At 35.9% G+C, this 26,148-nt stretch overlaps 1 protein-coding gene across 1 annotated transcript; it reads right to left on the reverse strand.

Moving 5' to 3' along the window:
- Positions 1-1,542: 1,542 nt before the first annotated feature.
- Positions 1,543-25,773, reverse strand: LOC149575687 (agmatine hydroxycinnamoyltransferase 1-like). The gene is made up of 2 exons (XM_089815442.1): positions 25,100-25,773; positions 1,543-2,539 (listed from the first exon to the last, which is right to left on the reverse strand). The coding sequence occupies exons 1-2, from the start codon at positions 25,502-25,504 to the stop codon at positions 1,667-1,669; spliced, it is 1,278 nt and encodes a 425-aa protein (XP_089671568.1). The 5' UTR covers positions 25,505-25,773; the 3' UTR covers positions 1,543-1,666.
- Between the last annotated feature and the right edge of the window lie 375 nt (positions 25,774-26,148).

Here is a 26,148-nt window from a genome sequence, read left to right on the forward strand (position 1 = left end):
ACTCGAAGCAAGGTATATCCTGGCTCTCCTCCCATCTTTTCTTCCTAAAATATGCCTTTTATGTACCATATGATGTCTAGCCTATTTATCACCTTTTAGACTTTCTTTATAGTGTTAAGTGGATGTTGACCTTCAAATTCTTAGCCAAAGCCTTAGTTCTGCCACAGTCAAGACATGTCCCTCAACAATACCTTGATTATTAACAGCCTCAGGTGTTTTCACTAATTTAGAATCATGACCTTGCTTAATCTCTACAAGCTTTGCCTCTTTACTTTCCTCATTTTTTACTGAATAGCATTGTGGCGAGACGTAAGTATTCTGGTTATGGGTCTTCTTCTTTGAACAATTCACTACAACGTGTCAGTCTAGTAACACCTTCTACATCTAAAGGGTAATGCCTTCATAATCCACTAATTGCAACCACATTTCATTTGCATATTTCATAACTCAACAAGAGGGGCATTTGTTAAGTCTATGGGCATTTGTAGTGTGATAAAACTCTTGTCATCCTCCATCCACTCCCAAGAATTTACCAAGGAATTCCCAATTACTCCAAAATAGGATTCAAATCAGTAATGGAAGGTTTGGAATAAATTTTTGGGGAATGTTTGAAGTCTTACCTATAATAAAATTTTGGTGGAATGATTTGGTAGCTGCATTGAAGCCAAGTACCATGATTTTAGCAACAACATGTACTAGTTCTCTTTAATCCAATGAGATTGACAAATGCTTTTATTTCTATCTTTATCATTGTCATATACCACCAAAAAAATCCCTTAACGCTAGGGTAGATTTGAATCTTACCTTTCACTATAGAGTTCCATTGTTGAGAGATCCATTTATTTAGTTTAATCTTACCTTCCACTATAGAATTCTATTGTTGAGAGATCCATTTATTTAGTTATCCAAGGTTTGACCAAAAACCCTTAAATCTACCTATAAGCCCATCTCCTAAAAACACTTTTTATTTTCACTAATTCTCCTCCAATCTCTTCCTTCAAAATTAGTATAAGGCTTCAATCCAATTTGGTTCTTTTTCCTCCATTGATGCCTACATTCTTAATTGCGTCTACATACAACCCCATTGTAGATATGTCAACATTATCTCCACTCTCACTCCAATACAGGTTAACATGGACATCTATTCTATTATGTGTGTTCTCGTGTTGTCCATCTTAACAACATAGAGTAGATGAGGGTGGCGGACATAGTCCTATATAATATACAAATGCATACACATCTAAATAGTGTTATTATCGCTGTAACTTTGCCTAAAAATAATGCAATATAATTTGAGAATCCCCACCTGACAGATAGAGCTGGATGAAGCCTCCCCCTTCTCAAAGTTCAAAGTTAGTGTGTGGTAATTCCAACTTCCTGTTAAGTTCAATATGTTGATTTGTACAGTTAAAAGGCTGCAAATTTTACACTCAAACCCCTGGAATCCCCCTTTCTTCCTTCTCCACAGAAGATGATCTTAGTTTTGATTAAAACTGGAGAGGTCTGTAGATTATGAAGGGCAAGCCCTATCATTCAATATAATTGATAAAATAATACTTGTTTATAGATAACCAAAGCATATCTAAGGTACTTACACTCAAATAAGCTTATCAAAGATAGCACTTGTATATGTTTAAAACTATTATGATATGATCATAGATTTCTATCAAAATTGAAAACAAATTTGTTCAAATAGAGCCATGTGGGATTCCAACAAACAAATCATAACATCTATACTCCCATCTTTGGCACATGAATCATATAAGATGATAAGGCCTTCAGACCGGATCATTGAAGGGCCTGCATAAATTGGTTTTCCCATTCCAAAATGGAATTCATGGTAAGGGAATTTTAGCCAGCTTGTGGCTATCACACTAGTAGGATCATTAAGCTCTAGTGGCCCTGTAATTTCGTTGTTTAGCTCAAAAAAATCAATAGCTGATCGTATAAATTCATCATCCACCTTAGCAATTGACTGATGGATCAATTCTGCAGCAAAGTCTAAAGATCCATTTGTGAGTTCAGAAACAGTTGTCTGAGCCCATGATTCATACACAACATTACCAAAGTAATCTTCAGCAATGGGAGGATTTATCCTTTTCCTTCCATTTATTGGAATGCTAGCTTTTGTTTCAACATCACCATCAAGTCTTCTGGCTTGTGAAATGCATATCCACAAATGGGCAACAAGTACTTCAAAAGTAGTGTAGTTTTTCTTTTCTTTTTTGGATTGCTTTACCTTCGATTTGAGTTTATCCAAAAGTATGCCATCAAAATGAAATACTTTTGTGGATCGAATTGACTCTCTTGGAGATCTCTCATGGGCTATTGTATTATACTCATAATGATCAAACATTTGCCGAGGAGGATCTCTTGCTTTTAATAGAGACCTATCATGCATCCAAGGAGGTTGATGAATACTCTCCCCTCTAACAGCTTTTCCCCATGAATTGATAAAAGTAAATGTTGCATGTCCATCTGCAACATGATGATGAAGAGCTATACCTATCACCATCCCTCCACATGCAAATCGAGTAATCTGCATCCACAAATAACAATTATTTAGTTCTTATGTTGAATCGATGGGGGCAAATAGAAAAGAAATAGAAAAGAAATTGAGAAGTTCGAAAATATTTGATAGTTTCAATGATAATAAATTCTTACTTCTGAATGCAATTGTGTAAAAGTTTTTACCATCAACATTTCAGATAATACTATATGACCCATCATCACAATGCAAGAGAGCTAAAAAAGATATACAATGTGTCAATACAAGATTAATCAAAGGATATACAACAGGAAAGAACCATCTTGCTTTAGCACCCAAGTTGTTGGCACCATTATTTGTGGCATGAGAATTGCATTTGGGTTTAGATATTTCATGAGTTTGTAATAATTATACGTTCAGTTTCATGGTCTTCTAGAATATAACTGTTTAACCTATATTTATTAGGCCTTTTTCAATACACTCTGTCTTTGATCTTAAATCAGCTGATCCTTAATCTTGTGATCTTCTTGATTTCTTCACGAACATGCTCTTGATAGTCACAGCAATGCAAACAAAGTGAAGGACAATGCTAAAGACAATATAAAAATGATTGAAGAAGAGAGAAAGAATGGTGCAGTGAAATCTGATTCACCAAGATCCCCAAGCCAAATTCTTCCTTTGAGCCGCAACATGAGAATGTCATGTTAGAGCTGGAATAGTAGAGATGTGTAGTGACAAGGAAGAGTTGCCTGCTAGTGATCAAATATGTGTAAATGATGCTGATCAGTTTCAAGTTTGATGTTCGATGATCATTCTGGCAATTCTGATGAAACAAGTGAAGAAGAGGATGCAGATAGTGCAGTGGAACTTACTAAAGCAAAAGGAAATAACAAATTTGTTGAAGCATAGTTTGCAAACACTGTGAGTACTCTATAAATTGTGTTCTCTTCTTCTTCTTTCTTTTCCTCGAATTTAAACAAGCTTAACACTCTATTAGACACAAGGAAAAAGTGCCTAAATATAACTATGTAGATAAAATGTTGGTTAAAATGCATTTTCATATATTATTTTTGCTAGAAAACTACGCATTCTCTTTTGAAATGTCAAATTTAAACTATATATATTTTACAATTGAATCTTTGCAAAATATGTACTTTCTTAGAAAAATTTATTTTGTACTATTTTCTAAGTCATTAAGTTCTTGCCAATCAAAAATATTGGACTTGCCATCCAAGTCTGAAAACTGAATTGAAGAATATTGCCATGAATAGAGTGACAGGAACCATGTTTCCATTTCTGTACCCTGCAAAATTATTGACAATGACAAATTTGTTAATGAGAAGTGTGATGATTTTGAACTGCACGATGAAAGGAATGATGAGTTTCAAATACAGGGGGAAAGATTTCGTAGAGAATATATTGATGAAGACTTTGAATGCTGACTACAGTGATAGTAATGGAAGTGAATCCAATATTGAACAAGAAGGGATTGGCAAATTCAGGAAACAATATCAGAGAACTGTTCCTGAAGAGACTACCTGATGAGGAAGAATTATTGACTCTTCCAATCCAAAATCAAAACTAGAGAATGTCAGCCTAAGGCATTAGGGATTACAAGCAAGAAAGGCATACAAAGAGTGGGTAATAAATCATGCAACTGAAAAAGATGTAAATAAGCTCATTCTTTTGAGAAAAAGAAAGGTGAAGACATTAGTGGGGGCTTTTATACCATCCATTTCACTTAAAAGAATCTAAAGTTAGTTCCTCCACCTCACCAAACATAGTTGGAATTTATATTGGTCCTCCTATAGAATATGTTATAGCTGTTCTTACAGTTCTACAAAGTGGGGAAGATTTCTACCTATAAATCATTCATTGGCCCAAATACAGAGAGTTGGCTATAATTTCTGCCACAGTGATTGATCTTGTCATCAGTTTTTTCCATGTTTAAAGCTCAAAAGACCATGAAAATCACCTTTCATTGGAATGATGTTTAGAAGGTTGAAAAGCTCAATTTCATGCTTATCATATGGCTATTCTAAGGGTTCTACACGGAAGGGTAATTCTTAGTTTTATACTTGCGTGAATACATTCTTGACATATCTCCGAGTACATTCTATCATAAACCTCAAATTAAATATCAAGTTTCAATTTATTTCTCCAATTTTTTAAGATTCCAACTCTTGTATAAAAATTATTATTTAAGTCGATAGGCTTCACTCCTTAAAAAGCTTTGATCGGTTTATTCGAACTTCCCGCTGATCTTACGCCAGAAAAGAAGACCCACCGAAAAACTCTGCCGTTAATGCAGAAAATAGTGTATGGAAAAGAATGCCCACAGTGGATACGTGGAGAGCGTTCAGGACGGTCAAAGCTTTAACAAAGGATTTATAAAGTATACTACATTGCTGAGTCAACATTATTTAACAAATAATACGTGATTAAGAGAAGGGAAAGATGCCACGCGAAGGGAGATGTCTCTGCTGACCCATGAGAAAGATATAGATACTTAAAATAGGGGATTGATCACCCAACAAAGGGAATTAAGGCAGCAGCAAAACCCAGTAAGCAAAAACAAAACAGGATTGACTCATTCATCGCAAGGAAAGCTGAGAACTCTGAATTATGGGCAGAATACAAGGCACTTTAGTATGTATTATATTGATAACACTGTGATATATAGGATTACAAATTATTGTAATACATTAACTGAACAAGATAAGGGACTTCCTATATGCTAAATATGACTGCATTATACTGCATGCTATTACCTTAAATTTGATATATATAACTACATGTGGGATCAGGCTTCGTAGATTTTTAGGCAATATATATCTGAAACTAATTCTTTACATTTTAAGTACAACATATGTATAATTAATCATATGGAATGTGTGAGTTACATAACTCCTAATTTGAAACTTTTCAGAACGTTTATGGTGGCGGGAAATAGAAAATTCAGTTACACGGACGTGGATGTCAGCAAGCAGTAGAACAAAAGCAGATTGAGTCAGCAGGACACATGAACTATTGATTTATATTTTTGAAAATGTTGATTTATGTTGTGACAATTTCCAGCAGTGAATTTCATAGTGTTTCTCCACAATGTTCTTTTTTTTTTAGTATGTCTATGGATGTAGCATTTGAAGCTTCAGATTAAAATAGACGCCCTGAGGTTTTTTTAGATTCTAACCCCCATTATGTTTTCTTAAATCAAACCCGACGATCCAAAAACAGGAAAAATATAAAGACGTTAACTGCCCATTTCTTGATCAGGTGCTGCTTTTTTAACAAACAAAAAAACCAGCCATTCTGTTAGAAACAGTCAAAAGACCACGCGAGTCAAATCCACCTCATAATCTGTTATAACCGCACTCCACTACACTGCAAAACTGTTGCATACGTTGCTAACAGAAATGGATGTTGTCCTCCAGAATAGGTCATACAGCTTTATCACCTTATCCTCTAGAAACATCTTCTATTAATGCCCTCATATCATAGGCTCTCTATATATAGAGGCCATTGCATAGGTTTGTAATCAATCAGTTCTGTGAATAAAATATGTTCTCAGTTCAGTGTTTATTTCTGATTTTTTCATTGCTTAGTGTTTGTGTTTATTTCAGATCTCAGTAAATATTAGATCTCTTATTTTTTATCATGGTATCAGAGCCTAATTTAGCCAGGTTCAGCTGGAGATTCATTTAGAAGTTCAGCTAGAAATATTGCTAGAGGGTTTTGCTGCAGGCAAATATATTGCTGGAAATGGTTTGTTTGCAGGGATGATATATTTTTGGAGTGATACTTTGTTGCAGGGCTGTTATGCTTCTGGAGTATTGCTAGATTTGTTTGAAAGCTGATGTTTTTTGCTAACATGGGTTCTTCAAATGAAATTTTGCCTATCTTTGATGGAAGTGGTTTTGCAAATTGGAAGATTGCAGTCAAGAATGCTCTAAGAGAGAAGGCTTTATAGAGGATATTAAATAAAAAAATTGGGGAACCTCAACAAACTGATAGAGAAAAGGAGTTGTGGAAATGCAAGTTGGAGCAAGCTAGAGGTATTATTGGTAAAGCTTTGAGCACCAATCTAAATAGAAGATTTGTTGATATTGATAACCCAATAGAACTGTGGGAGACTTTAGAAAAAGATTATAAAGATGTAGACATTGCTAGCATGTTTAGTATAGAAGAAAAATTGATGAATTTAGATCCATCTGATTTTGAAAAAATGTCTGCTTACTTCAATGAAGTTACCTTTTTAAATGCTCAGCTAAAAAAAATAGGTGCTGATTATGCAAAAAAAGATTTTCAATTGATTGCAATGGTTGAAAGCAAGCTTCCTCAGCCATATAAAGTCTTTAAGGAATCAAGGAAAAGGGTTCTTCAAATAAATCCCAATACCCCCCAGCAAACTTTTGATCGATTTTACAAATCTGTTTTAGATGAAGAAGTTCAGCTTATTAAAGAAGGGCATATTAAGAAGAATCATGCATATATAGCCAAAAGTAATTTTTTTAGAAATGATGAAAAAAAGAATTGGAAAGGAAATAATAAATTTCGAAATAATGAAGGTTTTAACCATTTTTCTAGAAATGATGGTGCAAAAAAGCAAGCTGGAAGAAAGCCCTTTATTTGCAAGTATTGTGGAGGTGAGAATCACATGAAGAAATTTTGTTTGAAGAAGAGGGACAATGAAAGGCAGCAATATAAGCCCAAGCAAGAAAGGTTTAAGGATGGAAAGAAAGATAAACATAGTTTCGTAGCTATCTCTTTGAAAAGACGAGAGAAATCAAATGAGGAGGTAATTGCTACACCCGAGTAAATCTAGTGTTAAGGGGGGATACTTTGCTTCAAATTCTAATAAAGAATGGATTTTAGATTCAGGGGCATCATCTCACATGACTGGGGATAGATTTTTGTTTATTGATTTTTATGAAGGGAAGAATTCAGATCAAGAAATTTCTATTGGCAATAAAATGAAACTTCCAGTTTTAGGAACAAGAACTGTCAATGTAACAAATGGGTCTTTGAAAAATGTTTTATTGGTTGAAGGATTGGGGGTGAATCTTATTTCAGTATACAAAATAGTTCAAGCTGGATATGAGTTTGTTGTCAATGCTAATCAAGTTATTGTTAGAAATAGAAAAGACCCAAGCAATATAATTGCTATTGGTAGAGTTGATCATGAAGAGAATCTATTTAAATTTGTGGGGTCTCTTGATGATAAATATACACTCTCTCATGCTTTTATTGCTCAGACTGATTATATGTCACAACTTTGGTATGCTAGACTTGGACATTTAAATTATAGAAAATTACAAGATATGGTTAGAATGGATATGGTTAGAGGATTAACAAAAATTTCAGCTTGTGAACGTGTGTGAAGGTTGTGTGTTAGGGAAACATCATCGAGATCCTTTTGATTCAGGTAAAGCATGGAGAGCTAATCATCCATTGCAACTCATTCATAGTGATTTATGTGAACCAGGATATCCTTCACTTTCAGGGGCCAGGTACCTTCTCACTTTTATTGATGATTACAACAGGAGAGTATGGGTTTATTTTCTTGAAGGGAAAAAAGAAGTGTTTGAAGTGTTTCAAAAGTTTAAGGCATTAGTTGAAAATCAAAGAGGCAAAACAATTAAATGTTTAAAGACAGATAATGGAGGTGAATATTGCAATTATGCATTTGAGTCATTTTGTGAAAATTATGGTATTAAGGTGCAAAGAATAGTTCCTTATACTCCTCAACAAGACAGGGTGGCTGAATGAATGAATAGAACTCTTTTAGAAATGGCTCATTGTATGTTGCATTTTAAAAGTTTGAACAATAAATTTTGGGGTTTGACTGTTTCTTGTGCTGCACATATTATAAATAGAATCCCCACCAAAGCTCTCACAAATATCACCCCTGAAGAAGCATGGAGTGGTAAGAAACCTCACATTGGATATTTTAAAGTATTTGGGTGTATTGCTTGGGCACACATTCTTGATGCAAAAAGAGAAAAGTTAGAACCAAAGAGTCATAAGTGTTTGTTTATGAGTTATAATGAAAAATCAAAGGCTTATAGGTTATATGATTTGACAACAAACAAAGTCTTTGTTAGTAGAGATGTGAAGTTTGATGAGCATTCACAACTTATAGCCACTCCTTCTCGCTCTACAACAACAAATGCTTCTCATTTTTCAGATATTTTAGAAAGAAATAGAGACTACATTGATGAGGATGAGTTGTGTACTTCTACAAATGATGAAAATACTAGTGAAAATGAAATAACTAATGCTTGTAATCAGACATTTTCTATAGGTAGTGATGATGAAGAAGATGATTTTTCAGCTAGACAAAAGACAAGGAGTGTTGAAGAAATATATAGGCAAGGCTCAAAGATCCAAGGGAGGAATGGTAGTGCTCTCATGGCCAAAGTATTACAAGTAAATAACCCAAGATCATATGAGGAAGCTAGAGGGAAGAAAGAATGGGAGCAAGCTATGGAAGAAGAATATGATGCTTTGGTGAAAAATAAAACTTGGGAACTTGTGCCACTTCCCAAAGGTAAGAATGTCATTGGTTGCAAATGGGTTTATAAAACAAAATTTAAATCAGCTGGTGCTATAGAAAAATTTAAAGCTAGATTGGTTGCTAAGGGATTTAATCAAAAAGAAGGTGTTGATTATGAAGAAACTTTTGCTCCTGTCATTAAAATGAATACAGTTAGAATTATTCTTTCTTTGGCTACAAGTCTTGAGTGGCATATTCATCAAATGGATGTAAAAAATGCTTTCTTAAATGGAGATTTATATGAAGAAATATATATGGATCAGCCACTAGGTTTTGTAGATCAGCAACATCCTAATCTTGTTTGTAGATTAAAGAAGTCACTTTATGGGCTTAAACAAGCGCCATGAGCATGGAATAAGAAGATTGACAGGTATTTTCAGCTTCATGGGTTTCAAAAATGCAAATCAGATCCAAATCTTTATGTGAAGAGAGTGCAAAATGAAATTATTCTTGTTGCAGTTTATGTGGATGATTTACTCATAGCTGGACCAAATATTGGGTTAATTAATGATTTGAACTCAAATCTTAAAAGGGCATTTCATATGAGTGATCTAGGTGTGAATTAAATTATTTTCTTGGCTTGCAAATTAGTAGACTTCATGATGGGTTATTTATCTCTCAAGCAAAATATGCTTTGGATCTTTTAGAAAAATTCAACATGCTTGAATGTAAGCCAGCCCCTACTCCTTTTCAATCTGGAATTAAGCTTACTAAAGAATGTATTTCCAAGAAGGTGGATGCTACTTTATATAGACAGCTTGTTGGTAGCCTAGTTTATCTAACACATTCTAAACCAAACATTTGTTTTGCAGTCAATCTAGTATCTAGATTTATGCAGGAACCAAAAGAAACTCATTGGTTGGCTGCCAAAAGGATTTTACGATACATTCGTGGAACCATTTACTATGGCATACATTATAGTTACAAGTCCTCAGTTTCTTTGATTGGCTTTACTAATTCAGACTGGGGAGGTGATATAGATGATAGAAAATCTACTGGTGGTTCTATTTTTCAGCTTGGGTCAGGTCCAATTACATGGAGCAGCAAAAAACAACCTAATACATCATTGTCCTCATGTGAAGCAGAATATAGAGCAGCAAAAGAAGCTAGAAAGGAAGCAGTTTGGATTCGCAACCTTTTATTTGAGCTTGGTTTTGCACAGAGTTCAGCTACCCCTCTGTATTGTGATAATCAAAGTGCTAACCAAGTTGCAAATAATCATATTTTTCATGCTAAAACAAAACACATTGAGATTGATGTTCACTATATTCGGGATCTTGTTCAAGCAAATTTTGTTAATCTCCAATTTTGTCCAAGTGAAGACCAAGCAGCAGACATATTTACTAAGAGTATTCTTGAGGCCAAATTTCTGAAACTATGGGGCATGCTAGGCACGATTGAGGTGAACATTAAGGGGGGATAGTCATATAATGTTCCCCTCTTTTTTTTTATGTTGTAAATGGGTACCTAACAAGGCTCAATGCCGGGACCTATCCTATCTAAATTTTTTATTGTAATTCCTCCCACACATTATCATTAGTGGTAGAAATTAAGGGAGGATGTTAGAAACAGTGAAAAGACCACGTGAGTCGAATCCACCTCATAATCTGTTATAACCGCACTCCACTACACTGCAAACTGTTGCATACGTTGCTAACAGATATGGATGTTGTCCTCCAGAATAGGTCATACTGCTTTATCACCTTATCCTCTAGAAACATCTTCTATTAATGCCCTTATATCATAGGCTCTCTATATATAGAGGCCATTGCATAGGTTTGTAATCAAGCAGTTCTGTGAATAAAATATGTTCTCAGTTCAGTGTTTATTTCTGATTTTTTCATTGCCTAGTATTTGTGTTTATTTCAAATCTCAGTAAATATTAGATCTCTTATTTTTTATCACATTCCACATTGAAACCGAATGAGTCATACACACCTATGGTCACAATGGTTGGCTAATTAAAAAGCCCTAAAATTCTTGGGGTGGGAGCAATTTTACAACTTATATAACTATTGTTGGTACAATGACTCTAGTTATAACTGTATGGAAAATTGATAGATTAATGATCCTTGTAGAATTGAGAGAGTTTTGCTCACTCCTATAATGGTATAAATTAAGTTTTAAGTTAGTTTAGGATTGATAATTAAAATTTTATAATTAGATTTTTGCGATGGTATTTATCAACAAGTTGCCTATTAATATAAAAGTACTATTTATATATTTAATAATTCCTCTTTAGCTTGAACATTTGAATTCAAAATTCTTAATGATCTAAAATGTCATGTAAAAGAAACAAAATTAAATACATACATAATTTCATTAGGGTTAGGTTTAAGAAATCTATAACCGTATATTAACATAAGATAATTTATACAATTAACTATAATGAACATCATTCAGTTCAGTAGTTAGCAAACTTGAAGGCAATGTTTTATAGCAAGAAATCAAAATGTTATAAAATTTGAAATCATTTTCTGAAGTCCCCGTTCATCTACAAATTTCCAAACAACATACAATCATTCACACATATTCATTGATCTTGGGAATATTTTCTTAGCAACCAAAAAGATATATACATGTGATGCCATATTGGCAAGCCGCTCATGCCGCAGACAATGGGAAGCATGCTTTCTATGTAGAAGATTATATTAGAGTCAAATCCATTTATTAAGACTGGATAACATTTAAGCATACCTAAAAAAATTATAAAGGAAACTTTGGGGACAAACAACTATCCAATACGCACAATAGAGGCACCCTTGTGGGACGTTAATTTATAAATTGTTGGACATATTCAACAAAATGATTTAAAATTCAATTATTTTAAATATGATCATTTTTTTAAAAATCCTCTTATTTAATAAATAAGTAGAAAGAGATTTAGAGCCATAATATATTTAGAAACACAGATTATCTTTAATTATTTGAAATTTTTTAACACTAAGAAACAACAAAGTAAGCAGGATGGAAATATTTGTTAAACATTGAAACTATAAAGCATGAAAATTTCCCTTTAGATTATAGACAACTGGATTAGAATCAAATGTGAAATATAAATGTGAAAAGGTTGATAGAGATTAATGGATGAGAATCAAATATCAAAGTGGGGAAGAGGAGAGGATGGGGAGTTGAAGAGATAAAATGATAAAGATTATGAGGTGATAGATAGAATAAGTAAAGATAGACAGATGTGGGAATACAAAAATAAGAGATGAAGTGGGGGAGAGGAAGAGAGAGAGGAAAAGAGTTAAAACTAGCACTTGCACCCAAAGGAGGTGCAATGGGTACGCCAATAGGAGAAAAAAGCGCAAGTTTATATAAGATGGTTGTATATATATTTTATTTAGAATTGTGTCTAGCATCACAAAGATTCAATTAACTGCAAATATTCTGAAGCCTTGAAAGAAAATCAAATGTATCATGACAAAATCAAATGTATCATGACTATCATTCTCAGAAACCATACTAAAAAATGTATACAAATGAAAGATAAAGGTTGGCAATCTCAATCATTTAAATAGAAATGAGAAAAGAGGACCATTTTGATTTCATGCTATAGCTAGTCACCTTCTCTTAGGTTTATAATAATTTGGTTGTAATATCCTTAGTTGTGCAAGATAAAAGCCATCAATTCGAGGTGAAAGTTTGTCTACATCTCAATGTCATCTAATGCACCTTATTATACTCTCCAAAAGTATTCTCATATTTTCTTTTGTATTCTTGTTTCTTTGGCTACATCTATAGTTAAGTTATTTTCCTCTACTCGTGATGTTTATGACTCTCTCTTTATTATGAGACTTTCGCTCAAGTTGAGGTTAATATCTCCAATGTCTAACTTTCTATCCCCCTTACACAATGACTGTATAGCCAATGATGCATAATCTTGACATAATGTTGACTACTTCAATGCCAATCTAGCCACTTCTTTTGAGCTATATAGCTTTGTTTATTTCCTAACAACATCAAATGCAATAACATCATATATATCCCTCTCAGAAGAATTAGGACCCCTTCTTGGTTAAAAATTTTCTTTCCTTCTTCAAGAGTAATGGTTTTAAATCCCTTCACCATTTCATACTCTATTTATTTGTCATTCTCTTGATCGCTCTATTCATGCTTTTGAGCCTCCATCTCTTCACATCTTCTCTTATTTTCATTTATTTTAACTTTTCAAACCAATTATAAAAATAGTTGACCACAAAAGTATCGTCTTCAAGAAATTCATCTCAAGCCTCCTTCCTTGCATCTTGAAAAGCTCTCCCGAGAAGTGGTATTGAGTTTGTGCAAAATTTCCACCACTAAAACCATATTCATCTAGCCTTTATTATATTGTGAATCCTCACCCTCTTATAATCCAGAATAAATTGTGGTATTTGCCCCTCAGCACGCCATATAACGCAACAAAAGTTTTCACCATAGTTATCAAAAGAGAGTTTTATAAGTGTCGCATCCATAAGCATTTGAAGCTGCTTCCATCCCACTTCTACTACATTTGTTTTATCGAAAAAGAAAACAATGTCTAAAAATGCCTTCTTAGAAAGCTCATCCAAACTTTCAAATACTCCATCCACCACTCGATCAATATCTATCCAGTTGCTAATAATTCTCTGAGAAATTGATTAAGAGGCCTGAATTCTGAAGATCTTGACATGAGATAGTTTTTAAATTTAGGTGCAACTAATTCAAATAAAGTATTCCCACTGCACATCCTCCACCTCTATGCCCTCTATGCCTAGGGGAAGTGATGCATTAGCGCTGCTAGAGCTATTTTATACAATAGCTCTCTGGAGTCTGAGGGGGAGACCATGTCTACCTCAAACGAAATGCGTTCAAAATTGGTTCGGTCAAGCATATCGGTATGACAAGCTTTCTGGTATTTACCAAAATTCTTGTCCCATCAGGATGGCACGAAAAATTGGTTGGCAAAGCTTAGCGAGGTTGTTTGCTTTGAGGGCATTGTAAATAAACAAGAATATACAATGTTATGACCTTCCACAAAACTATTCAACAAGATATTCCCTAGACCCAACAACTCTCTCAACATCTGTTGTTGAAGCTGCTTAATATCACAGTTTGAAATATTGTGATCCATATTGAGTCTGCAGAATTTGTAGGCCTTAAGGTCGAGAGTATTGAAGACAGCAGATGCCATTGTTGTTTTACCCATTAAGCCCAATCCATAAACTATCGACGACCGTAAAAGTCAGACATTTCATGGGTTCCTCGTTTCACGGCGTCCAACAATCCACCGGGCACTTTGTTAGGAATAAGCCTATCAGCTTAACAAGGATGTTCAAAGAAATATTAGTTCCAGGTCAATAACCACTTACCAGTAATCACACTTGTAAATAATCATGCCTTCGCTCAACCAAAATATTGCCAAAAACTTCATTAACCTTTCAAATTTTTGTGAACATGTTAAAACAACTTAGGGGATGCCTTCTAAACTTCCCATCTGACAAAACCCCCTCTTTCATTATACTTTGATGGATGTGTTTGCCTTGTTCCAAAGCTTCCATTTTCACACATGTAGGGAGGATGTTGGCAAAGGTAGTGAAATTCGGCTTCACAATTGAGAGTTTTATTTATTTGTAAGTTTGTAAAGCCTTTCCAAAATGTCCATCTTCTACATATCCTATTATCATCGTAGTCCATAAGACCACGTTTCGTTGAGGCATTTTGTCAAACAGTTTACGTGGCTTGTGCATGCTTCCACATTTGGCATACATGTCTAGCAGGGCATCTGCAACTACAAAATTTGAAGAAATTTATGTACCCTCTATGCTTTGATGGATCGCCATACCTTTTTCCAACTCTCCCATTTTGGCACTAGGTGGAATTACTTTCCAATTCAAAGGAAATAAAAGAAAAGCGGGAATTCTTTGCATACAATCCAGTGGCCATGTTTGTAAAGAAAGCAAACAATTTTAAGAATAATGATAAGAAAGAAGTTATATTTAAAAAGGTAAAAGATATTTTCAGGTAAATATGGACTCCCAAAAGTAGTCCAGTTATTAATAGGAGAGCATTTCTGGGCAATCGCCAAAGCAGAAAGATGGGAAAAGCCCCAATATTACTCACTAACAAAGACATAATGTTTATTAAATGCATCTGCAACTCCATTTTTGATGTACCAGAAGTCAGAATGGTCAACATGGTAAAACAGGGGAATAATTCTGGCTTTGGTTTGAAATATTAGAGCAAGCTTGGCTAAACACCAATGAGACTATACATATCCGAGTGAGAAGATGGCTATGTGCACTGGTAGTAGCATGTCGCAAACAAAAACCTTGAAACATAATTTCGAATTTGACGGAGGGGATTGATGTCATGATAGGCTCACAATTTGAGTTGGTGGATGGATGAATGACTGAGATTTAAAATGGATCTAAATCCCAAATTTGCAGCCAACACTAAGAAATGAAGAATCTCAAAGTAAAATACCAACTAGAGCACCATGTTAGGCGACTATCACACAAAGACAAGGCAATGGCTGGGGCTATTGTTAATAGAGCCTTTTACTAATTTTATAGAGTCAAGGCAAGCAAATCACTAAAACATAGTCGAAAACCACCAAAACAAAGCAGATTGACCTCTCATATATTGTAAAACAACAAAGCTTATTTCTGAATGTGAATAAATACTCCCTTTATTATCTTAAATAAATAGCTAAATAGATACTAAAACAGATACTACGTAAAACTACCAAACTCTAGATAAATGGTCAATGTTAATCCTTCCTAATCACAACATGAAAATGTGAACCTCTAAATATTGACATTGCAATTGTGATTCCCTATGTTATTCTCGTAGATCAATTTGAAGAAAGGGACAAAATGGATCAAGCCATACGCTTGTGATTCAAAATGTCGTGGGTTCTACTCATAAAGGCATAATTATATTCTTTCCTATGGCCCATCCCGGACTTGAAAATTTGATATCACATTAGCGAGATGCCCTGCCACTGTGCTACCAGCCCAATCTAGAATGTCTGGATTGTTTTTCCAATAGAATAGGCCCAGGCATCAACCCCACAAAGTAAATTGCACTGGCCTTTGCAGTGAATAACGCGAGCCCAATTAGATAGCTTATCTATATTAGAGGAACTTGTGCATTGAAAACTTTTGTAATTAACAATGAGCTATTATTGTTGTTGGCAGAAGAAGAAGACAGAGGCTACTCATCTGCTAAAGTGTCCAGATCCTCCTCCACCACCAACAACAGATGATCCATCAGTTCAAACTGCAAAAGAGTCGTCTTCATCCTCACATCCTCTACTTGAAGGTGGAACATCCTCAACCTCACCAACACTGGCAGAAGTCATCAAGAGATTCGTAGATACGAACATTGATAAGGCAGACGATTTCTTCAACGCCATTCAACAACAGCTGGTAATTGGCTGTAAACTTCATTTCCTTTTTCTTCAAACAATCTTAACTATGATAGATCTTCATTTCTTATTTATTTCCTTTTATTTGTTCTCTTGATAGAATGCACAGGACAGTCCAAGCACAAGTTCCTCTAATACAGATAAGCTATCTAACAAAGCTCCCTTTCTTCAAAGTGGGGCTACATTTCTTAAACTTGCTACCGATCGTACAGGAAAATTGACACTGAGGTAAAGTTATCTGATAATATAATGTACAATATGATATTACTGTTAGTTTTGTTAGCTTGGACAGCTGTTTGTCCATATGCTATTATTTAGTATCTAATTGTTTTTGCTAACAAATTGGTTAGAGCAAGGACAATTATTTATTAAATAATTGACTTCTTTTAGAATCAACTAGAAACCAATTTTGTTAGGGTTGTTAAGTTGTTTTAATCTCAACCGTCGATTGTAAATCAATCTCGGCCGTTGGTTTACCAACGAGAGTAGTATAAAAGGGGGTCTAGGGGGCATTTGGAGTACAATGAAGTTTGGAGAAACATTTGCAGTGTTAGCAAACAGTCTTGCAATGTTAGCAAGGGCGCAGTGTTCGCGTGGGAATAGCAGTGGGGAATATCAGCGGGATAAATTAGGAGGTTGTCGGAATTCTGCCAGTAAGAGGTAAGGAATTTTGTATCTCTTGATTTGCTGAAGTTTAATATAATTCCTCATTTGTAGAACTAGTTTTCCCTTAGGGGTTTTTCCAGGGACAATTTGTCCGAAAATATTGTGTTCATTGTGTTGCACATTTCTTTCTGTATTTTATAAGTGAAGTTGCAGTTGTGTTATTTTTCGATATTAGCTGAGAATTTGTTTTTCAGCAGTTTAATAATCGTTTATGATAGGAGATTAATAATCAGTGACTGCAATAGTTAAATTTTTCACATGGTATCAGAGCTTTGTTAAGGGTAGAAGAGTTTTGCCCTAAGAAAGAAATTTTGATCTCTTTAGATTTATTATTGCTTTAAACCCTTGAGATGGCTTCAGCTGGTTTGAGAGATCAGGATAGATTGGATGGTGCCTCAAATTTTGGTGTCTAGAAGGCCAGAATTTCTTTATTGTTGGAAGAGAATGGTATCAAGGATTATGCTACCAGTGTTGTACCTGTACCAACGGATGCAACACAGCTTGCAGCATATAGGAAGGATGATGCCAAAGCGAGGAGGATTATCCTTGATGGTGTCAACGATCATATTGTTCCACATATCGTAGAGCTAGATACGGCAAAGAAGATGTGGGATGCCATTCTGAATCTATACCAGAATGCTACCACCAACAGGAAGTTGATTCTCAGAGAGAAGCTAAAGAATACCCCAATGAATCAGGGAGAAGACGTCACAAGTTACCTCACCAGGCTCAGACTTGTCAAAGATGAGTTAGCAGCTGTTGGAGATAGCCCTAGTGATGACGAGCTAGTGAGAATAGCTCTAAATGGGTTTACTAAACAATGGAGTGTCTTTGTTCAAGTTGTCAGTGGACAAGATACTTTACCGAGTTGGGATCGACTATGGACTGATTTCACTCAGGAGTTTAGACTAAGTCTTGTCAATGGGGCCAACAAGAGTCAGAAAAATGAGGTGGAACAAGAGAACGTTGCCCTAGCGGGTAAAGGGAAAGCAAAGAAGGGATCTAGCAAAGGATCGAATTCACAAAGTGAAAAGAAGAAGAAGGACCTTTCTAAGGTCAAGTGCTTTGGATGTCACGAGTTTGGCCACTATGTTAGTGATTGCCCAAAGAGGAAGAAGGGTAAGAAGCAGGTGGCAGCTTCAGCAAGCGCGGAAGAACTCTCCAATAGAATGGAAGATGAGTTTGCACTCATAGCTTGTATGGTTAGCTCAACCTCACAGTGTGTTTGGTATATAGATAGTGGGGCGTCATTTCATATGACAGGAGTTAGAGAGTATTTCTCCAGTTACAAGGAGGAGGACACCAACATCCAGATTTCTATGGGAAATTTGTCCAAACTCAACCCTGTTGGGAAAGGGACTATTCAGTTTCAGAGGGAGAATGGAAAGATAATTCCACTTCATGATGTGTTATATGTGCCAGGCTTAGGTATGAATTTGATTTCTGTATCTGTTCTTCAGGATAGGGGGTATAATGTACTCTTTAGAGGGACAAATGTGTTGATTAAGCACAAGGATTGGAAATCACCCATAACTATTGGAGTTAGGAGTGGTGACCTTTATAGATTGCAGTTTGATACTCCTAAGGCACTTATGAGCAACAGTAATCCTAGAGATCTTGGAGAGCTATGGCATAGGAGGATGGGCCATATTCATCATGGAGCACTTAGATTGCTTCATGAGATGGTGACAGGTGTTCCAGAGGTGAGCACAGAGCATGATGATGTATGTAAGGGATGTGTGTTGGGAAAGTTTGCGAAAGCATCTTTTCCAAGGAGTGACACCAAATCTAAGGGTGTTCTTGATCTAGTACATTCAGATGTTTGTGGACCAATGTCGACGAAATCTCTCAGAGGATATGAGTACTATGTTACTTTTATTGATGACTTCTCTAGAAAGACTTGGATATACTTCTTGAAGACTAAGGATGAGGTTTTCAGTCGATTCCAAGGGTTCAAGGCTCTTGTGGATAATTCCACAGGAAAGAAGATAAAGGTTCTTCGGTCAGACAATGGAGGCGAGTACAAAGGAAATGTCTTCCAAGAGTTCTGTACCAGAGAAGGAATCAAGAGAGAATGGACTGTTCCTTACAATCCACAGCAGAATGGAGTTGCTGAGAGGAAGAACCGTTCTATATCGGAGGCAGCAAGAGCTATGCTACATGACCAGGACATGCCCCGTTACTTATGGGCAAAGGCATGTAATACAGCAGTCTACATTCAAAATAGAGTTCCACACAAGGTGCTAGGGAAGATGACACCAGAGGAGGCTTTCACAGGGAAGAAGCCAGATGTTAGTCACTTCAAGATATTCGAGAGTTTGGCATATTGTCATATTCCTGAAGATACACGTACAAAGTTAGATCAGACTGCAAAGAGGGGGTACTTTGTTGGGTACAATGAGACCTCAAAGGCATACAGGATTTTCATTCCGGGGACTAAAAGAATTATTGTCAGACGGGATGTCAAGTTCATGGAGGACAAGGCATTCAGGAGATCCAGAGATTTGCCAACAGATGATCAGAGTGAGCAGCCAACAGATGATCAGAGTGAGCAGCCAACAGAAGCTCCAAGACCAAGTCAAGAGAAACAAAGCTCAAGTACAGTTACCAGTACGAGAGTAGACTCAATTAGTGAAGATTCACAGAGTATGGAGCAACAGGTGCAACAGGAAATGCATCTAGAAGACTTAGAGGTTGACATTTCATCCTCTACAGTTGGCAGCAGGAACCATGTGGTTCCAGATACACAAAGGGATACTCAGGAGTTTGTGGGAGCTCCTAGGAAGAGTACTAGACAGCGAAGACAACCAGCCAAGTTCAATGACTATGTGGCATTAGTTAGTCAGTTGGTAGATAGTGAGCCTTCTAGCTATCAGGAAGCTGCAGAACATCAGGTATGGAGAGATGCTATGGTTGAGGAATATTCTTTAATAATGCAGAATGATGTGTGGGAGGTAGTACCTAGACCAACAGATAGGGTTGTAGTTGGATCACGTTGGATCTATAAGATAAAACACGGTGAAGATGGTAGCATCGAGAAATACAAGGCGAGGTTCTTGGCAAAGGGGTTCTCTCAGAAGGAGGGAATAGACTATGAGGAGACATTTGCTCCAGTTGCCAGGTATACTTCTATACGAGCTGTAATCTCACTTGTAGCACAGATGGGATGGCAAATCCATCAAATGGATGTCAAGACAGCATTCCTTAATGGTGAGTTGAAGGAGGAGGTATACATAGAACAACCAAAAGGCTTTATAGCACACAGCAAAGAGACCCACGTCTGCAGATTGAAGAAAGCATTATACGGACTCAAGCAGGCTCCTAGAGCGTGGTATGAGCGCATTGATACATACTTGCAGAAAATGGGCTTTGTGAAGAGTGAAGTAGATGCTAACCTCTACTACTTGGTGGTTGGGGGTGAGATTCTCATTCTTGTTGTTTATGTGGACGACCTATTTCTTACAGGTTCACTAGGGCTCATAGTGGATTGCAAGAGAAACCTTGCAGAAGAGTTCGAGATGAAGGATTTAGGACTTATGCACTACTTTCTAGGCATGGAAGTGTGGCAGACAGATGGGGAGATTTTCCTTGCTCAAGGAAAATATTGCATTGAAATCTTGAAGAAATTTGGGATGGAGGATTGCAAAGCCATGTCTACACCCATGATCACGAATTGGAGGAAGGTAGATACAACTAAGGAGAAAGATGTAGATCCCACTTTATATAGACAGTTGATTGGTTCGCTTATGTATTTGGTCAACACTAGGCCAGATATAGCATTTGCAGTAAACTCTCTTAGTCAGTTCATGGTTGAACTAAAGAGAATGCATTGGATAGCCGCTAAGCATGTGCTACGTTACTTGTGTGGTACAGTCGAGTATGGGATCAGATATGTTCGAGGTGAAGGTATCAGGTTGATAGGCTATACTGACGCAGATTGGGCAGGAAGTACAACAGACAAAAGGAGCACTTCAGGGTGTTGTTTCCGCTTGGGATCAAGAGTTGTATGTTGGTTCAGCAGGAAGCAAAAGTCTGTGGCTCTAAGTTCAGCAGAAGCAAAATAATAGCAGCTAGCATGGTGACATGTGAAGCTATATGGCTTCGGAAGTTGTTAGTAGCCTTGTTTGGTCAAAAGGTTGAGACTACTGTGATACATTGTGACAATCACAGTTGCATCAAGTTGTCTGAGAATCCAGTGTTTCATGATAGGTCTAAACATATAGATATCAGATATCACTTCATCAGAGATTGTGTACAAAGGGGAGTTGTTCAGCTACAATACATACCTACAGAGGAGCAGGTAGCAGACATTCTGACTAAGGCATTGGGGAAGGCAAAATTTATCTTCTTCAAAGATAAGTTAGGTGTCCTGCAAAACAGCTTCCTCGCTAAGAGGGAGTGTTAGTTTTGTTAGCTTGGACAGCTATTTGTCCATATGCTATTATTTAGTATCTAATTGTTTTTGCTAACAAATTGGTTAGAGCAAGGACAATTATTTATTAAATAATTGACTTCTTTTAGAATCAACTAGAAACCAATTTTGTTAGGGTTGTTAAGTTGTTTTAATCTCAACCGTCGATTGTAAATCAATCTCGACCGTTGGTTTACCAACAAGAGTAGTATAAAAGGGGGTTTAGGGGGCATTTGGAGTACAATGAAGTTTGGAGAAACATTTCCAGTGTTAGCAAGGGCGCAGTGTTAGCGTGGGAATAGCAGTGGGGAATATCTGCGGGATAAATTAGGAGGTTGTCGGAATTCTACCAGTAAGAGGCAAGGAATTTTGTATCTCTTGATTTGCTGAAGTTTACTATAATTCCTCATCTGTAGAATTGGTTTTCCCTTAGGGGTTTTTCTAGGGACAATTTGTCCGAAAATATTGTGTTCATTGTGTTGCACATTTCTTTCCGTATTTTATAAGTGAAGTTGCAGTTGTGTTATTTTTCGATATTAGCTGAGAATTTGTTTTTCAACAGTTTAATAATCGTTTATGATAGGAGATTAATAATCAGTGACTGCAATAGTTAAATTTTTCACAATTACAATGAGCTAGTGCGAGAGCACATGGAATAGCCAGTGGCGAGGGGCAGGGGGCAGACAGTTGCGTGGGATGTTCCCGAGAAGGCAGTTCAGAATTAGCTTTCCAAGCTCAATTTTGTCTCTTCAAGTTTCGTGATTTCAAAGAATTGTACATTTGCAACCTATTTAAATATAACAATCTAAAGCAAATCTGAAAAATCCAAATCTTTATTGCAAAAGATTTGATTAGATTGCATAGAGGAAATCTGATCTGACTGCATCGCATGGAAATCTGATATTGCATCGCATGGAAATCTGATGTGATTGTAAAAAAATATGTTTTGATATTTAGAGATTTTGTTTTCAATAAATGATTTCAGCATGAAAAACCGTCGAATGGTAAGTGGTTTTGCATTCGGACAGGTTTGGCTGAAATGCCCACCTATAATAGCCTATCGGCTAATAATATAGTAAGATGGAGAGAAGGAGGTAGAGACAATGAAGTAGTTTATTGATTTAAAAAAATATAGGTTGTTAGTTTCATATAGGAATCAATAGTTAGAGGGATAAGTAGAAGTAGGAAGGGGGGATGGTAAGTAAGTTGAATAAGAGAAAGACATAACAAAAATATAACTATGAAAAGATTGACAGATATAAATGGATTATAATCAAATATAAAAGTGGGGAAGAGAAGAGAGGATGGGGACATGAAGAGATAAAATGATAAAGATTGTGAGGTGATAGATAGATAGATAGATAGATCTATCAAAGACAAATAGAGGAAATATAATATAGATATAATGAGGCTAATGGTAAAGATATGAGAAAGATAGAGATAATGAGGAAGAAATGAGTGTCTATGTGTGTATGTGAGAAATATATAAAGGCAGAGATAATGAGATAGATAAAGAAACCGTGAGTCAAGGAGCCTCCATGGTGATTCGAACTAACATTCATGTGCACCATTTTAAAGGTGAAGTATCCCAAATCTACAATTTTGATAGCTCAAATACTCCTATGCTACATGTATCATATCATGACGGAAGTCGCTATTGTAGTTTGTACTTCATTAATAGCAATGCTAATGTTCCCATGGAACCCATGTTTTGGAGGACAATCAAAGTACAAATCATAATGACCAAGAGCCTATAAAGTTCATCATGAATGTAAAAGGGTGCAAAGATACTGGAAAAAGTTGTGAAGAAGATAAATCATTAAAAGAACTGGATGAACCTTGATGAAGGAATAGTTTAAGAGAGTGTATTCAATGGGTAGAAGTGAAAATAATAGAGATAAAAGTTATCTTACCAATATTTTACTATATTTGTGAGCACTAATTTGGGGTCATCAAGTGGTGTATATCAATAACCATTTTTGGTGATTTTGTTTGAAAGTCTTTTATTAAACATGTAGTGGTTTCATTATGAAAACCTAACTCTTGCGAGCTAGGACATCACATCTCGAGGTCACCATTTTTTAACATGATGGCTTAGTTAGGAGAAAGATGATGATGGTTGTGAATTAGTCTGTGGAGGAATATGAAAATAGTTTGAAAGGATTGAATGCAATATCTATGGAGTTTGGAAGTATTATTTTTGTGCCAAGTGTATTCAGTTTCTTCCTCTTTTCATTTTGAGTTCATTAAGTGTCATGCTTTATCTTGTTAACGTTGGTACATACATTTGATATTGTTTATGGTATTTAGGGTGATGTTATTGCGTGTTTTTAATACCTTATACCTAGGATTATTTCATCCATATGCTTTAAAAAGGGTTTAACACGAAGTTTAATGACATTCTTTTATGATTTGTAAAAAACCCATGTTGGGTTTCTCTCAATTGTACGTATAGTATCAACTGTTATTTATTGTGTGTTTTCATCTTCAATATGCACAACCATATTATGTCATACAAAGCATGTAATTTCTCATAGTTTTGTATGTCATTTTAGCCAAGTGTTTTGTGTGTCAATTCTATAGTGGCATTCATTCATTTACATAAAACTATCGGCGTAACCGTTGAACCCTTCAGAGGTGCAAGTGCTAGTTAATATCACTACTATTTTCCCTTTCAATTGTCTTCTTTGAACCTCAGCTTATATAAGTCTTATGTAACAAACAAATATGTCTGCCCATCTCTAAAAATAAAAAAATACAAACAAAGTACATGAAACTCCTGCAGTGCTAAGTAAAGAAAGAAAAAAATAAGTATTACTATTTTTCAAATTAAAAAAGGCTTAGTCTTGGAGGAAATTCCACAAATACACTTGAGTTGGGAGTTTTATTAGGATGGGTAACTTTCCAAGAAGGTCCAATGCTTCATTTCCATGAGCATCACTAGATACCATGAGTGCTAAGTGTTCCATTCATTCACATTACAGATAGATTCTTGTGAACCAGCACTCATTAAACATGGATTAATGACAAAAACTTTACAGCTAAATTGTGATAACAATATATAAACATACATATTTATTATTATATTGTTATTAGGATTCAAACTTTTGAATCAAATTTATTGAGTCACATTTTATGTATATCATTCATTCTTAAGAAAGACGAATTCTTGTGAACCATTAGTCATGAAACATGAATCAATAAAATTATTATGATGTTGCTATCAAGATTTTTAACTGTGCAGTTTTGAGTCAAACTCATTGACCTATATTTCATGAGTAGTGATTCACAGGAATCCATCTCTTATGACAATAAATACAACACTCAAAACACTAATTGGATCTAGGTGATACTCACCTGGAGGTCACCCATCCCAGTACTACTTCCCGGAGTTCCTCCATGAGTAAACCCACTCTTCTTGCAATCAAATCTCATAATAACATGATAATAAAAGAAGACTTAACAATCCATCCTTAAAGTGCCATCTTAAGGCTGCCCTATCTGATCATTACTTAGCTACTGACAATCACATATGTTTGCCGAGGAAAACCATATATAAAAACTAGAAATGCCTGTGATATCTACCTGTACCAGGAAAAGCTCCTTGACCCCAGGAGGCGTAGGGGGCACCAAGTGGAGGAGGAAAGAAGAGGGGCGGAAGGGCATTGCATCTGCAACACTCCCATCTGCTTTTCCTTCTAACCAAACAGCACCATGGTCGTTGAGATCAATGCCAAGGCAGCCATTGGGTGTTTCTCTGCTGTATCTGCCTGCCAATACTCTGTAGTGTGGGAGGCTCAGCACCTTGGCTAGCCCTTCTTTCAATGCCTCCGAGGATGGAGTTGGAGGTTGGAAAGCATAGAGCACTTTGGTGTACATGGGATATGCAGCCAAATCCAAATTACTTAGCTCTACAACCTCACAACTATTGAGGTGATCTCCACCTACAGAGGGTTTGATCATCACACTTTCACTTCTCCGTACTTCCATTTTTCCTCTCTTTTCCTTGTATTGTGTGTTTACAGCAGAGAATCGTTGCCTACGCGAAACAAAAGCTTTTTGAATGATTAGCTAAAGCATGTCTAGATAAAAAAAAATGTTTTACTGGTGTAACCATCACATGTCTGGTGCGCAGTTCAGTACTATCCTTTTATATAATACTGTAAAACACTCATTGGTATTGTTTTTTAATTCAATCCATGTCTCTTTGCATCAATAAAATATGTTCCTATACACATATATAGATCATATGTATACATGCATCTCAATTATTTCAGTTACTTCTTATAGAACACGCACCTTTAATAATGGTTATACTCTACTTGTACCCGAGAGGTCCAACGGTTAGCCGATTATTAAGACCACTTTCATTTAGTTTAACACAACCAATTTAGTACGAGCCAATTAGGATAGTGAACCCTAAAAGAATAAGCCAAACAATGTGTACTAATAGAAGGGCTTGTCTAGAGAGAAAATCATCCAATCTTCACAACCTCAACGCTCACACGTTGAGCCTCCGTGCAACCACATCAATATGTGATTCCATTAATCCAACACACTGGTTTTGCCCTAAAACAAATCGTAGGGCATGAAACATAATCACTGTATTTTCCATTCGACACTGCGATATGATG

This window comes from Cupressus sempervirens, chromosome 2, assembly GCF_028749045.1.
Source record: "Cupressus sempervirens isolate cs-2001-9-10 chromosome 2, ASM2874904v1, whole genome shotgun sequence".
Classification (NCBI taxonomy): domain Eukaryota; kingdom Viridiplantae; phylum Streptophyta; class Pinopsida; order Cupressales; family Cupressaceae; genus Cupressus; species Cupressus sempervirens.